The 16,410-nt window shown below is 47.1% G+C and overlaps 2 protein-coding genes across 2 annotated transcripts; both read left to right on the top strand.

The window, feature by feature from the left end:
• The first annotated feature begins 3,629 nt into the window (after positions 1–3,629).
• LOC104632363 (uncharacterized) lies at positions 3,630–5,138 on the top strand. Its single transcript, XM_010298203.2, has one exon. It carries the CDS (start codon positions 3,630–3,632, stop codon positions 5,136–5,138), a length of 1,509 nt encoding a protein of 502 aa, XP_010296505.2.
• A 5,715-nt stretch (positions 5,139–10,853) lies between these two features.
• Positions 10,854–11,795, top strand: LOC104632364 (uncharacterized). The gene has a single exon (XM_010298204.1). The coding sequence runs from the start codon at positions 10,854–10,856 to the stop codon at positions 11,793–11,795; it is 942 nt and encodes a 313-aa protein (XP_010296506.1).
• Positions 11,796–16,410: the final 4,615 nt, after the last annotated feature.

The following is a 16,410-nucleotide window of genomic DNA, read 5'->3' as shown; positions in this document are numbered from 1 at the left end:
GGAGAGACTGGAGGAAATGACCATGCCTTGGCAAGGTTGGAGGACGTGGCAATGTCTTGGCAAGGCTAAAGGAAATGTCTGTGTCTTGGAGAGACTGGAGGAAATGGCCTCCCAGACCCATGCAGGTACTTCCTCAAAGTGGATCTGTTTCTTCAAGGGAGGAGTCTCTTCCTTGACTTTGCTGTTGTAACCTGTCACATGTAGTGTCCTTCACTATGCACTAGTTTTAATGCTTAACAGCTCCCCACTGTAGGTCCGTCCTGCTTTACAGCTCTTTGCCTGGTTTATTGGTATTTTTTTGTTACTGTTAGCAGAGCAAGGCTAATTTTACATCACTTGAGATTTCAACTCGATATCCCAGATCACACCTAGACAATTTACCTTGTTTCTTCTATTTTGTTCTTTGACTGGCTTGTTCTTCTGCCAAATTTCTATATTTGGAGCCAGCAGGGAGCTTTGCATTCCTGGTGCATTGGCTCATACTCCAAAATTGCTGCACTGTGAAGGTACTCTTTTGCATTCCTGATTTATTAAAGGGTGGTGGATTCCCTAATGTCTCACCTGGCGCCTCCTCCAGGATGTTTTTCAGCTTCCCTCTTCATAATTCTCTTTAACTTCTTTTCCCACCTTCATCTCGTGCTGTTTTCCAGGTTGAGTCAGGCATTTTAGAAAAGCACGGGAGATTTTCTTAGCTGACAACCACTGCAGGGCAGGACTGACTTGTGCGGAGAAGGTGAATACTACGAGGATATGCACAGCTGATGACAACAGAAGCACACATTTTTGAAAAGGCATTGTCATGTGAAAGTGAAACACTCATTAAATTGTTACATAGTGAAAGTCTCCAAAGTTGCAATGTTGCCAAAGTTAAAATGGAGCTTAATTGGGTTTCTGGGGGGTTTTTTCCTACTTTGATCTGTAGTTTTGGAGTGTACTGATTAAGAGGGTTTAGATACATAGTCTTACAGATGTTACTGGGTATTAACATGAAAGTCAAGTTATTGCTGTGATCAAATAATTAAAGTTCACCTGGGCTTTCAGTAAGTTAGGCAGGTACACATGGGGTTTCAGTCAAGTACAGAATGAAATAAGGATTTGTTTGAAGGTTGGGGCAGTGCCTGCATCCAGACTAGAATAAAAATAATATAAATGTGAACTACTCAGTTTGCTTAATAGGGAGGATCACACCTATGACTTTTGGAGCTGAAAAGCAATGAAGAGTTATGACTTTGGATCAAAGAACCAATTTCTGCTGGAGAGATGCCACAACAAAGCCACATTTTTGTGGTTCAGGCAAAGATGAACACACTCAGTGCTGGCCAGCAAGGGTCAGGATTCCTTCTTGCTGGCGAAGCCTACGGTAAAGGGAGCATTTCACCCTCTGTGATTCTTGCCTGGTCTGGGGCATAGTTGTCCAAGAGTTCCTAAATTTTGTTCAGTTTCATTACAAAATTATTTATGGACCTTTTTCTTCACCTAAAAAACCACCTGGGGAGAGCCATTTCTCTAGTTCACAAGAAACCACAGTTTTTAATAAACATACTCCAGAGCTGGGTTTCATCTCAGCCGGTGCTAGATGCCAGTGGGGCAGAGCACTCCTCTGCACTGGTCTCCCCTCAGCTCTCCTTGTAGTCAGCAAGAAGAAATTGTCACTTTTGGGGGATATTTCATGTGACAACATACACATGAAAGCATTGATTATATGTTCAGTGACTTAAAAAAAATTAATCTCCCAGTTTTCTAACTATTTTCTTTAATCTGGATGCAGTGTGCGATAAGAAGTTGACTCACTGAGAAAGTCACCTGCAGGACTGGAGGAAGTTTATCTTCTCCTGGTGCTTTTTGTGGCCTGTCATGCTGCTGGTCACAGCTTTGACAGCTGAGCTTGTGCAAGACCTGCAATCAAATGTGACTGTAGTTCATCTTTTCCGCTCATCTGAGAGTCACTGGATGGTGTATTCCCATTGCTCTGATAACAGGTGATTGCGTTGGGATCACTGGAGCATCAGGACACCAACAACCAGGTGCTCTCCAGAGCTACATGAGCTAAAAATTAAGCTCTCTATGGATGATGAACTGCACTCACCCAAGGGGGTTATTCGAACTTTACTAGGAGATCCTGATTTTCCTCAGAGGAGCCAGTGGCCTGTGTCCAGCCTGCACACATGGCTGACCTCGGCTGCTGGGCATTATAGGGCAGACGAGAGGTGCTGCCACCTCTAGTCAGGGACTAAAGTTAGACAAGCACATGGAGGGGTCAGTGCAGTTCTCACGGCATGAAGCCAATGCCACGTGTATGCAGAAAGAGGCCAAGTGATGGGATGGCCCCATTTCTGGGGACCACCAGGACATTTCCAGGGTCTGTGAGACCTCTGGAAAGCTATAACAGTATGTTATTGGGTGCGTTTCTGCCTTGCAAAACCCTTGAGGCAGGGGATGCCACTGCTGCCTGCCTCTCCAAATGCCATTCAGTCTTACCGTGCCAGGGAGGATTATACAAAAGGTAATTACTCTTACTATGGGGAGCTGACATTGAACTACTCATCCTCAGGGATGAGTACGCTGATGCTAGTCACTGCAAGTCTTGCACACAGGACAGCTTTTGCATAGGAGCCAATAGGATATGTCGTGGGTACCTCATACCTTCCAGGCATGTTTAGTAGCTATATAAAAGCTCTTCTTCTATTAGGACTCACTGGTCACATCACAAAGCTGTTCTCATCACGGAGCTGGGTAAGTCTGGTTTGTGCTGGGCTTTCTGTTGTTTTTTAAAAATAGTCAGTTTGAATTTCTGCGTTGGAATGGGAGTGCACTCTCTTCCAGTGTCTCCAGCTGGGCATCAGAGTCCAAGAGACACTTCTGAAAAACACAAGGAAAGGTTGTTAGCAGTAATTGGGGTGCTGCTATTGTTGTTTGCTTTTGAGGGTGCCTGACAGCAGTCAGAGAAGCTTTGGTGTATCAGGGAACATAATGATAGAAGAGCTGTAAGCAGGTTTGTGTTCAGTTGCGGTATCGCTGCCCTTTAATTGGCTTTGGTTCCCTGATGAGCATGAACTTTGTGATGCTGGGACTGAGCTGTCAACCTCTGCCTGCCTGCGGTGTAATGGAATCACCAAGCAGCGGTGCCTTGGATGCTCTTTGCCTCACCTGCTATGGCAGATGTGGCCAGAGGTTCAGAGTGTGTTTCTAGGTCGAGTTTTTTTCTTGATGTATCAGCAAGAGGTCAGAAGCAGTCGCCAGCCAAAATCAGGAAGGGAAAACTGGATTCAATGAGTGAAAGTCAGTTCTGAGTCCAGCCATTCCCCTGCTGACCTCCGACATCAGTTCTCCCCTGTGGAGGTACAGGTGATGGGGAGAGAGTTGCAGCGTGGGGAGATCTTTAATGCTACGTATCTCTGACTTTCCCCACTGTTTGACTTAGTGCCGTGTTTCAGAGTTAAAAATGATGGGTTATGTCCTTGGTGGCTGCTGCCAGTGTGTTTTTGAGACCGTGGCATAGGTGGGATGTGTCTCCGGCACCCTGTGAAGCAGCGTGGACAGCAGCAGGACCGCGAGAAACTCAGCCAGGTGCCGGTCTAAAGGCTCTGTTTTCTCATGTGTCATTCCAGTCCTGCCAAACCCTCACTGAGATGTCGTGCTACCTGCAGCAGTGCCTCCCTCCAGTTTACCAGGACCCCATCCCCATCAAGTGTCCGCCAATGTACGCTGCCAGACACCTGCCACTGCCTACCTGGCACTCGACACTGTGCATCCCACAGTATGTGACCCCCTGTGTCCCCCGGCAGCGGATCATGTCCTCCAGCTTCTCCCAACAGCAGTGTGTGACCAAGTGCATGCCACGGCAGCAGTATGCAACCAAGTGTGTGCCACAGCAGCAGTGTGTGACCCAGCGCATCCTACAGCAGCCATGTGTAACTCGGTGTGTGACGACCTGCGTACCGCAGCAGCAGTGTGCGACTCAGGGTGTGTCGCAACAGCCTTGTGTGACCAAGTGTGTGCCGCAGCAGCAGTGTGCAACCAAGTGCATGACCACCTATGCTCCCCAGCAGCAGTGTGCGACCAAGTGCATCCCACAGCAGCAGTGTGTGACCAGGTGTGTGACCACATGTGTGCCACAGCAGCCGTACCTGACCAAGGGCATCCCACAGCAGCAGTGTGCGACCAAGTGCATCCCACAGCAGTGTGTGACCACGTACAACCCCCAGCAGCAGTCTGCAACCAGATGTGTCACCACGTGCGTCCCGCAGCAGCGTGCAACCACGTGTGTCTCGCACCAATATGTGACCGCTTGTGCCCCACAGCCATGTGCCACCACGTACGTCCCTCAGCAATGTGCGACCAGGTGTGTGACCAAGTGTATTCCACAGCAGTGTGCCACCAAGGGTGCTACCATTTGTATCCCACAGCAGTGTGAAACAGCTTGTGTCCCACAGCAGGAGTGTGCAACCAAATGCATCCCACAGCAGCAGTGTGTCACCAAGTGCATCCCGCAGCAGCAGTGTGCCACCAAGTGTGTCCCACAGCAGCCGTGTGCCACCAAATGTGTCCCACAGCAGCAGTGTGCCACCAAGTGTGTCCCACAGCAGCAGTGTGCCACCAAATGCGTCCCACAGCAGCAGTGTGCCACCAAGTGTGTCCCACAGCAGCCGTGTGCCACCAAATGTGCCCCACAGCAGCCGTGTGCCACCAAGTGTGTCCCGCAGCAGCCGTGTGTGACCAAGTGTGTCCCACAGCAGCAGTGTGCCACCAAATGTGCCCCACAGCAGCCGTGTGTGACCAAGTGTGTCCCACAGCAGCCGTGTGTGACCAAGTGTGTCCCGCAGCAGCAGTGTGCCACCAAATGTGCCCCACAGCAGCCGTGTGTGACCAAGTGTGTCCCGCAGAAGCCGTGTGTGACCAAGTGTGTCCCGCAGCAGCAGTGTGCCACCAAATGTGCCCCACAGCAGCCATGTGTGACCAAGTGTGTCCCGCAGCAGCAGTGTGCCACCAAATGTGCCCCACAGCAGCCGTGTGCCACCAAGTGTGTCCCGCAGCAGCCGTGTGTGACCAAGTGCGTCCCGCAGCAACATCAATCAGATGGAGTGAAAATTTCGAGTCACTCCAAAAAGTACTGCTCTGCGCCCAAATGGCCCTGGTAACAAGGAGAGGGGGAAAGGAAGGTCCATGGAAAAAAGGAGGTACAGCTTTGGGGCAGGGGTTATTTATCTCCTCGTACCACTGCCGACAATTTCCTATTGCTTAAGTCTGCTTTATCTCTGTTTTCCAGTACTTCTCAGCTCTATTTTGGGCCAGGGTGTGTTACTATTTCCATGGCTGCACTCCAGGTGCCTGTGGCTTGTACCTTAATCTGCTACAAGGCATAGTTTAGTGGGATGCTATTAAATTCTCAACTAATTGAAATGAATTTTAAAAAGTAAACAAAAAAAAAAAAAAAAAAGAAAAGAAAAAAAACCCAAATGTCTAAGGAGTCCAGATCACAACAGCATCAAGAGGACTGGCAGTGGAGCCGGCGGAGGGCTGGCCCGTGTCCGGCTCCGGGTTTAGTCCTGGCCTTAGGAGACAACATCCAGGTTAACGTAGATTCCACAAGGCTGCGAGCTCTCCAAAACAGCTGTTTTCACTCACAGATTTGGAAGACAAATGTAAATTTGCTAAGCAAACGGTATGAGAATCTTATTCCAATGGCCTTCATTTCGGAAGGTGGCCAGAAATCCCTGCTGCTTTAAAACACTGACTCTGCGCTGACTCCAATAGAGTCCCCGAACAAGACAGGATTTCTGGATGGGTGAAGTTGGTCCTTGCTGAAATTTTATACACGAGCATTTTTTATTCACTTGGTTGCTTTGATATTATTGAAAACACCACTTGAAACAAAAGAAAGTATTTGAGATTTGAAGTAACACTGAAAGTTGTAGCACGACTATTTTAGAAATGTTTGAGCTATAAAAGCAAGTAACTATATTCTTTATACTGCCTGAAGATGTGTACTCTGCACTGTGTTGAAAACAAACCATATATATGTATGTATACTTATACATATATATGTATATATATCTCCTTAAATAAATATAGTTGTCTGACCTCAGATTAATTATCTTGTCTTTTTGCCCTCTGGTGGTTCTTCTTTATTAAATATAGTGAACTCCTGTCTGAAAAATACAAAAATCCTGTAATATGCCCTATCATTAGGAAAATGAATAGTAGCTCACGCTAAGTAGATCATGCGTATTTTGGAGGGTAAAAACAAGTGTCGCAAGACGACGAGGAGGGTGTGACTGGGGCCGGGACGCTGCCCCGCATCCTGCCCTGCTCCACCCTTGCTCGGTCACCTTGGGGTGCCACCACGGGCTGCCCTCTGAAGGCAAGGAGGTGTCTAAGACCTGAGCATCAAGCAATGTGAAGGTGACGTCTGGTTGCTTCCCTGGGGGTGCACAGTGTGTGATGGAGGAGCAGACCATTTTCATACCTCCTCCTGAATGTCCAGTGAGGATGCTTTGGCCCGGAGATGCAGCGTCCAAGAGCAGCAGTGACTGTGGCCCTCCTTCCACCTTGCAGAGCCGGGGATGTCCTCACAACCCAACATTTCCTACCCATTTTAAAACCGAGGAATGAGCAACGGTGTGGCCTTCTGAGGAGCTGTCACATCACCGTGGCTTTCCCATAGGAGCCAGAGCCCAGGGGATTGTTAGGAAAATCTTCCTGGGTGGTGGGTGGCCAGGTGACACAGGACATCATCTCACAGGGGTGGAGCGGCTGCTGGAGCATGGAGCTTGTTTTGGATGCGGTTGCTGATGGAGTCTGGTGCTGACCCTGGCTCTGACTCACACTGTGCCACCAAGTGACCACAGCGCAATGTGCCTTGGTTTCCCCTGTGCTTAATTGGGAATAATAATAGCCCCCACAACAATGTCCCATGCGGCAGTGTGCGTCTCTCTGAGATGAAAGGACTTTACAGATGCTAATTAAGAACATTTGGATGACAGGGTACGATGTTATCATCGGGTTAATATTTTGCTACCTGCACTGGAAACACTAAACTCAATATTAGCATTACTTGAAGACTACTTGATCCAGACCTTGCCCAGGAACTGGATTTATGGAGCTTATAAAAATTGCATTAATCTGCTTACCTGATCTCTGACGCTAGCTTGATTCCTAAAATCTTGGGTCAGATTATTTAACATTAAAAAGGGTGTTGTAGTTGAAACACAATGAAAGTTAGAGAAATACGGGTTGAATTCAGAGCTTTTGTCTTCAGTTGCAGAAAAGAAGATAAGCCTAGAGAAACCATTCTTCCCTTCAGTTTCTGTAGCTCTCGAAATGTTAGCATCAACCGGAAAAATATGCACTTTGTAATATTTTCTGTGATACTGAGGGAGAATTTTTGTTGGAAAATCAGAAATGTAGATAACAAACCTACCTTCAGGCTTCTGTATTTTCTGGTGAAAACAGAAATAGAAAACGTACGCAGCAGTTCACGAGCCAGAGATCAATATTCTGCTTCAAATCATAGAATCCTAGAATTATTTAGGTTAGAAAATACCCTCAAAAGATCATCAAGTCCAGCCATAAATATAACACTGCCAAGTCCACCACTAAACCATGTCGCTAAGTACCACATCCACATGTCTTTTAAATACCTCCAGGGATGGCAAGTCAGCAGCATCCCTGGTGCTCCATATTGGTGAGAAATTTTCCACCTACTCCATTAAAAGTTAACTTATTTCACCTCTTTTTATTTCAATGTGTGGGACCTCCCCTGAATTCCCAGCATGCTGGAACCCAATTCAGAGGTGTCAGATTTGCATTAAAGGAAAAAAAAAGAAAATGCCCGGGCCTTTGCTTATGCAGATATGACTACGTAAAAATACATTTCCTGTCCGCACTTATGTTCATGCCACTGTTAATTTTCCCTTGGGTTTATTTGTGACACAAAGAGGGAACAAAGGGAGGGATGACTGGTGCAGAGCACAAAATGTGATTTGTGTTTTCAGGACACAAACCTGGTTTGATTCAGCCGCCTTTCCCCGGGCTGCCCCAGTGCTCCTGCTCAGCCCTTCTCCCCTTTGTTGTGCTGAAAAAGCGTCACCTCTTTCGGCAGGTTATTCACTTCATGGCAAGTCATTTTAGTAGCCGTCTTGCCCTTAGCCCAAGGCTTTCTCAGTCCCAATCATCCGTCTCTTCCCTGGGTTCCCTGTATAAGTGAAGGAAGTCCGCGTGCCACAGTAATTACGGTCTGCAAAAAGTCACCAAGAGTCCTTCCTGGACGGTGTTTTCAAAGGCACCAAAGGGACTTAGGCATGTGGCTCCCACGGAAATCAGGAGTCCCTTCGGTGGTCTCAACTGCAATCTTCTTCTGGGTGGAAAGGTGCGTTTTAGCTGGCCTGGATTTGCAATGGGCAGGCAGGGATGCTTCAGCACCACGCAGAGTGTCCTTGTCCTTCGCTGGTTCGACGTTGGATCAGGAGGTTCCCCTACACAGACCTCACAGGTAAGCCAGATGTCCCAGCAGTGCCGGGTGGTGATGGTAGCCACGCGGAGCGAGGACAGCCATTCCCACCGGCACGAAGCTGCACGTGGCTCAGCCAGGACTGGCAGGCAATTAGAGCATCACCCAGACAAACCACCTCACTCCCCTAGGGCACTTATTCACTGTATAAAAGCTCTGCCATCGCGGGGCTCTTCTAGGCACTTCTCTCCGGTTGTTCTCACTGATGAAGTGGGTAAGTCTGGCTTTTAATGGAGCTCCTGAAATGCTGTTTTATTCCTGGGTGGCCGGAGCAGGCAGAGGTCCTGCCTGTGTACTCGCAGAGAAGCATCCTCTGGGGGATGCTGCCTTCAGCACCAGCATGCGCAGCTCTAACGGCTGAAGCATCTCCTCTGTGCTAAACTGAAGAATATTGGGAAAGCAATTCCAGATGGACTGTGAAGTCAGGAGTGGGATTTGTGGGCTTTTCTACGCTTTCCGTTAGTTCTAGTCCCAAGGAGGCTATTGACTACGTAAAGGGCTCAATGCTGGCAGGAGTCAGATACGAGCTTGCACGCGAAAAGGCAGCTCCTCTAAAGGAAGTGGCGTGGAGAAATTTGCTGCCATTTTATGGAATTTAAACAAAGCCACTTTTCAGAGAACAGTAAGAAGCTGACCAGCTTCAGTGCCAATGAGAGACTCTCTAGAGAGAGACTCTCTAGCTAAGTCTGAACATGTTAAAACTTCTATCTAGGCTAACAGTGATAAAAATAAGTCTGAGATGCAAACAACCCCCTGGAAGCAAATAATCCTCCCTACTTTCGAAGCTTTTTATCTTGATGAGCATCACCAGATACTTTAGCGTTGTACATGTAGCAGTAGCAATTGCTGTCATTGTTTTTCAATGGGTTGTTTTTATTAGTCGATTATTATTATAATTGTAATGATAATAAGTTTTCCTAATGATAGTAACACACAGCATTGTTATTGCTAATAGTCACCCAGTGATAGGCTTTTGGAAGATAAAATGCCTTACAGTAGTTATAGACAGAACTAGGGGTGTTCAGAAAATGCAGTTTCTTTACAGTCATTTAATTATATGCCTTAATCTCCAAACTATTGAAATTAAAAAATCATTTTTGATCAGAGTACCTTTCACATGTCAGTGGTTCCAGTACCTGTTGTCCTTAAAATATTCCTGTTAAAAACTCAGAAAACTCCCTGAAACCGGTGTTTTCTGCAGTGAGGAATGAAGTGGGATGGTTTTTCCTATGGCCCTCGGGGCCAAGGCAAAGTGACGTTTCACAGTGGTTTCAAGAGGAAGGTGTAGACCTCCAGAAGGTGTCATCTGGTCCCTTCCCCAGGGACGTGGTCTCAGCTAGAGTCCCCTTCCTGCTGCTCATGCAGGGGCTGCCAGAATGAGGTTTCACTATCAGAGCTGCTATGCCAGGCATTTTGACACTGAGTCTTTGGCTTACCATAACAAAAACAGGGCACTATGGCTTTGTATGACTGCGGTGCAAGACTGGAGGCTGCTTTAGATGAATGCAATTCTCTCAACTCAGTGAAACTTGACCAATTAACACCAGCTGATATTTTGCCTTGATAGCTTCTCCTATCCTGCTATGGTTTCACCAAATACTTAGAAACAATCCTATGGTATTTCCTCTTTTCTCGATGATGCCTACACAATAGTATGAGGCTGGGACTGCAAGGCTTGCAGAGGCAGCAAAGCTGATGCTACAGCAGCAAGCTCAGAGCCTGTAATTGCACGCTGCCAGCCCAGCAGACCCCTGTGGGTCCATGAATCGGCAGGCAAGGCGTACGTGCGAAGCTCTGTGCTGCCACAAACCTATCCTTACTCTCAGCTAGCTAATTTAACCTCGGCTTGGGTTTGTCTGCTTGAACTGCAACCACACCTGAGAATTACAGCATGGACACACCTTTAATTTTGGCTTGCCTTTCATCTCCGGTGCTTGGGAGTTGCAGGACATAAACTTGAAAGGATGTCCCAGTGGGGACACAGGAGGTTTCCAGGAGTAAGACAAGGGTCATAATGTCACTTCTCCTCCGTGAAATGCTTTGATAGACACTTAGCTGGTCTTTGAAGGGTGGCATGAAAACTCCCCAGTTTGCCTGGCTCCAATCCCTGATTGTTTCTCAGCTCTCGAGAAGGGTGTGTGGGCACAAGCTGAGAACAGACTCTCCTCCCCTCACCCGGTTAATCAAAGCCTGGGCTTGAGTCACCAAGAGCCTCTGACCTTCAGGAGAGCTAGGGTGTGGGTTGCCGTGTTGAGATGCAGGAAACTCTGAGTTCCGCATCACAAAAAATAGCCTATGCCTATGTGAACTGTCTGTCTTTTTCCTGCTTTCAGGCATCATTACCATGCACTATTATGGGGAGCAGTATAAACATCTGTACCTGCCGGGATCGGCCTATATCACCGAAAGCATCGAGCAGTGCACACCCCAGTCCGATGCGTGCAGTACCACGTGCCACCCAGTGAGCGTGATCAAGAGCCCGATGCCGAGATGGCAAAGCTACACGCAACCTTTCACTTACGTGTGCCCACAGCCAAATGTGACCCAGACACCTCTGCAGTCTTGTCAGCCCTATGTACAGCACTGCGTCCTGCTGTACCCCGAGTCTTGTGAGACCACTCGCCTTCTGCCCTGCAGGAAGCCCAGCCTGAAGCTGAGCACAATGCAAAGTTTCCAGACCTGTGAGACCAGCGGCCCCGACAAAAAGCGTATGGCCAAGAGCCTCCCACCGTGTGCACCCAGGTGCCCAGAGCCGGGCAAGCTCAAGTTCCCACCATGTGGGATCAAATACTCGTCCTCATGTAAGAACGAATGCAGGTCTCAGAAGATATCCAAATGCTCGTCGCAGCGGTACGGCGCAGGGCTCCGGTCCCTGCAGGGGATGACCAGCGGCTATTCCCTGCCGCTGCGGGGAGTCACCGAGTGCCCCCCGCAGCAATGCACGGCGCAGTCTTTCCTGCAGGAGTACGTGAGCGGGTTCCCCCAGCAAAAGTGCATGAAGGGCTACCCAACGCAGGAGTACATCACCACCTACTCCTCGCAGCAGTGTGTAACCAAGTGCCCCCCTGGGCAGGGAATAAAGGAATGCTCCTCGCAGCAACACATAGCCAAATGCTCGCTGCCGCAGGAAGGAGCCAAGCACAAGAGCTCCTCGACACAACACCTAAGCAAGTCCAAGTGCCTCTACCCACGGGCCACCCAGCACTCAACGCAGCATCGCGCAGGGGGAGTGAAACATTCAAGCCATTCCAAGAAGAGTCGTTGTGTTTCAAAATGGCTGTGTTAAAGGAGATAAAGAAGTACTTGTGAAGCTAGCAAGCTACGTAGCTGAGGTCCCTGTTCCCATTCCTAAGCTCTGGTCTTATTTTAGCCCTTATTGTATCCATGTTAAACTCATAGAGTGCATTGCCTTTCTTTTTTTGACCCCACTTCAATTATTCCTGCAACAGAAAAGGTGTTAGTGAGAAGTTAAGTAACTCTGAGCTCAGGCTTTGAACTTCAAACTGATACAGAGTTCACAACCCAAGAGGTTTTTACTGTTACTGGATCAATTATACTCACCAGTTGTACCAGTCATATTAAACCCAGGTTGCAGCTGGATTAGTGCTGTCTGATTTATTTTCCATTTTAAAAAACTCTTTCTAATACCTACTACTGGACAAGATTATTCCCTGTTGTTATACCACTCCTTTGTGTAAAATAATGTCAGTAATGATGCTTTTAGGACTAGATTTACCATCTGTGGGAACAAATCTTGGTGTTGTAAAGTTACCCAGAGACATAATAAAAGCAGCAGCACAGGGTGGTATTTAGAAGGCTTGACTAAAATAATGAGACTCATCAGCAGCCCTCAGACAGGAGTTTACTGTCTATCCAGGCTTAGCTCGGTTGCACCAGCCTTGCAGGGGAGCAGGTCTCACAGAGGAGCTTTCGGTCCTGCACACCCTGGGACCAGGGCAAGCTTCCCCCAGGTGTCCCCTGCTCTGCAATTTTGTCCCTGAATGAACCACTGCTGAGCACATCGTGAAATGGGTTGTGTGGGATGGTCCCTGGCATCGCAGGGGGAAGACAGGACGCTGCAGAAGGTCTCTTCTGATGCTGTGACCCTGGGCTGGCCCTGTCTGCATTGGACAGGCAATCAGCATCAATAGTCTGTGGTTATAAAATTGCAACCAGAGGGAAAAGTAACTTCCAGTTCCAGCTGATCCTTGACAATAACATTTTCATAGACAGCAGGAAATAATTATCCTGCTTGGTCAATATTCTGATTTCCTAGTATATATATACATATATGTAAGAGGCAAAGTCCCAAAGCACGTATCTTTGCACACCTGCCCTACACCACAGTCTCTCCCAGGAGGTGCTCCTGGGGCAGCAGAAGCTCTCTGTCACCATCTAAAGGTGCAGTGGAGACCCTGCAGCTGCCCCCATAGCTGCTTGGCTCTGCTCAGCCAGCTCCTGAGCAGGTCTCAGCAGAAAACGTCCTCCTAGCTCCTCTGCTTCTTCTGCAGCACCCCGAACAGACCAAGCAGGATTTCTCTAGACTCCTTTTTTCTAATAAAGTGACAGCTTTGCCTGTAAAAACAGAGACCGATGATACCAGCAGTCCTCCAGGATTAGGGGGAGTCTTGCTCCCCAAGGGGAGAGAGAATTCATTTTAACTTCTGGTAAATCACTAACCCTGGGGAATTAAAAAAAAGAGAAGAAAAAGAGAAGAAATGCCTGAGCAAGTAGCTCCCTGCTGACTACCTCACATTGGATCGATCCCTTTCTTACACCAAGCCTACGTAAAACCTGGCTCCTCTCTGCCCGCTCACCCCAGGCACCAACATGCTCAGGACAGGCAGTGAGGCACAGAGGTCTGCAGCCATTAGAGAGAGATGGAGGTTCACAATTAAGGCACAGTGGGCACAGCCCAGGCCTGGGGGAAGCTCTCCCACCTGCATTTATCCCACTTGCTTGGTTTAAAAGGCTTTGCTGATCTTAATCACTCTTGGTCCCGAAAGGATCTAGACTCCCCTTCAGTTAGTGTGGGGAAGATGACATTGACCAGCAGAAAAGGAGTTCCTTTTAAAAAAAAAAAAAAAAGAGATTCTGTTTTGCTTTTGCTGCTGATAAAGGAGTTGTGCTGACATGATAACATAAAAACCTGGTATGTCAAAGCAGCCACTAAATGGTGCCTGAACTTTTACTGGCGCTCTGCATGCGGATGGTTTTTATGCTCTCTTGTTCCCTCTCTCCTCCTGGCAGCAGACGCTGCTCTCCCTCATCAAATGGATTAGTAGTTGGAATCTGCTCCTGGAAAGGTCATGAGCACTGCAAAAAAAAAATTAAAAAAAAAAAAAAAAAAGAAAAAAGGACCTGGTGGCCCAAGAGGTGATGTGAGGCAGTGCTGCATCCTTGTGGCGGTGAAAGCCAACGGCAGGCTGGGCTGCCTCAGCCAGAGCATAGCCACTGACAGGAGAACGGTGGTGATTCCCCTGCAGCTGGCATTCAGGAGGCCACCTCCAGACATCCACGTCCAGTTTTGGGTGCTCAGCGCAAGAGCCATGGTCAGCCAGGAGCGAGTTTGATGGGTGCAAGAAGAGAGAGGATGGGAGAGCTGGGAATGTTTGCCCTGGAGAAGAAAATGCTGAAGGGACAGTTTATTACTACCTTCACCCACTAAATGAATGTTTAGAGCAAAGGCGGGCTCCACTCCCAGGCGGACAGTGACAGGGTGGGCTACAAAGTGTCTTCTTCTATTTTGGGCTTACTTTGCACAGCTTTCCATGCAACTGCTGTCCAAATGAGGTTTTGGGCAACGTGGTCTAGTGGAGGGTGTCCCTGCCCGCAGCAGGGGGGTTGGAACTAGATGATCTTTGAGGTCGCTTCCAACCCAAACCATTCCATGATTCTATGAAATTGGTTCTAGTGCAGGATCCCCCAGCTGGACAAACTCCACATTGCCCGTGGTATTAAGAGGTGTAAGATGTTTAGGGTTGTGTTTCTATTCCCGTTTCCAAAGGTGCTTTTCGTGCAGAAGGCATCATAACTTCTAGAAATTAAATGGCAACCTCGCTGTCTTTTCTTCCTACAAGGAAGATTGGGAGGTGTAAATGAGTTTCCAGTTTGGGGTATTTGGGTGCTCTGCAGGTAAAGTGGCATAGAATCAGGAACTTCCATTTTTCCAGACACTTTTCCGATTTTTAAGGAAGAAGGGTATGATCAGAAACTGGTTCAGAAGTCACCAAGAGATCCATAAGCTACATGAAATTGCCAAAGAATATGAAATACCATTAACATAAATTGCCAGCAATCTCTAGTAACAGAGCTCAGTGGGGTTAACCTCCATTGTGAGCTATGAATTTGGGGCCTGGCTTTTTGGATAATTTGTGTGAGCTTTTTGCTGTCTTTTGTGAGAGGATGGGGAAAATAATCCTGACATTTAGAGACTGGTGAGGTTTCCAAACAACAGGGAATGTCAAAACATTTCAAAAATATTCATTTCTGATTTATGCATGCAAAGCATTTTATCGTTATAATATTAATAGCATGTTATCTGAGACAAACACCTCAGGGCCAATAGCAACTTTAGGATATACAGGTTTTGATGGAAGTGTCTTAGTCGTTCTCATAAACAGGATGTTGTTTTCGAGCCTTGACAACTCAAGGTGTGTTGCTTTTCCATTAAACAGTAATTTTCAATTTGCGTTCAAAAGCAATCATTTCGAAATAGGTTAAAAGGTGGCTTCAGCTGGGTCTGTGAGAGTTGAACATGTGACTCACAACTCTGAGAATCTACCTGAATCCTCGGAAAATCAGTGAGGCTCCACAAAATTCAGCAATTCAGGTACATAAGTACCCACATGATTAAAAATTTTTCCCCACGCTTAAGTGTCCCTTAATGCACTTTTAGCCCATGACTTCTTCTCTTGTCCTCAGCAGGTGTAAGTGGCAGCCAAATTCTTTCACTTTGGCATCTACCTTTTATCTGCAGAAATTCTTACGTCATCTCGTTCCAGTCTTCTCTTCTGTAAGTGAGCATCCTTAAGACGAGGTTATGTTTGTTCGCCTTCTGATCACACGTGGTGATTGGAGCCAGATGCTCGGCAGCTGGTCAGTACCTAGAGTGGGAATGAGGATCTCCAAGTAGAATGGCATCCTCCAGCTGAAGCTGTGACAACAGTCAGCGAAACAAAGAACAGGAAGCAAATAACCAAATCAGTTTCATTGTGAACAAAAATGGGGTCTCTTTTTTTTTTTTTTTTTGCATTCTGCAAAATCCTATTCTCCACTCCTCCATCTGCTTAGAGGGATGAACCCCATGGTGCCTCCAACTAAATGCTACAGTGGATTTAGGGGAATGAATTAAACCCCCACACCTACCAGTAGATATAGCCAATATGTCTGCAATACCTCAGTTGCTGTCTGCAAACCACTGCTCACATGGTCAATGTTTAAGTCAAAACTGAACATCCTCAAGTTAATGGAGACAGAAGTGGTAGAATCCCATTAGCAATTAATTTAGACCATAAAGATATAATACGAAGGGAACCCCACAGCATGTAACAGTATGTACCATAGAAAAATGAATAGTGCTGGTAAACAATGTTAAAATAATTATGGTAATTATAAGTGTTACACATGCGGGAAACATTGTTTGGAAAGTAATTAAGACCTCATGCACAAAGGTTGTCTCATCTTCCTGGAAGTTCAAGAAAGCATATAAAACTCAAAGGATTCAGGGCTCCTCTGGCCATTTCTCTGGACTTCTTCCTGGACAGCTGGTAAGTCCCATTCACCTCAGTCTAATTATATTAAATAAAATATTGCTTTAACATGGGCTGGGGTTTAACAGCAATCCACCCTGCGGTTTCTAAAAATATTAATGAAATTCTTTCTTGAAAAGTTTGCTAGAA

This window comes from Balearica regulorum, chromosome 28 (genome assembly GCF_011004875.1).
Source record: "Balearica regulorum gibbericeps isolate bBalReg1 chromosome 28, bBalReg1.pri, whole genome shotgun sequence".
Lineage (NCBI taxonomy): Eukaryota > Metazoa > Chordata > Aves > Gruiformes > Gruidae > Balearica > Balearica regulorum.
The sequence above is the reverse complement of the archived record's forward strand: the minus strand, read 5'-3'. Positions and strand labels throughout refer to the sequence as shown.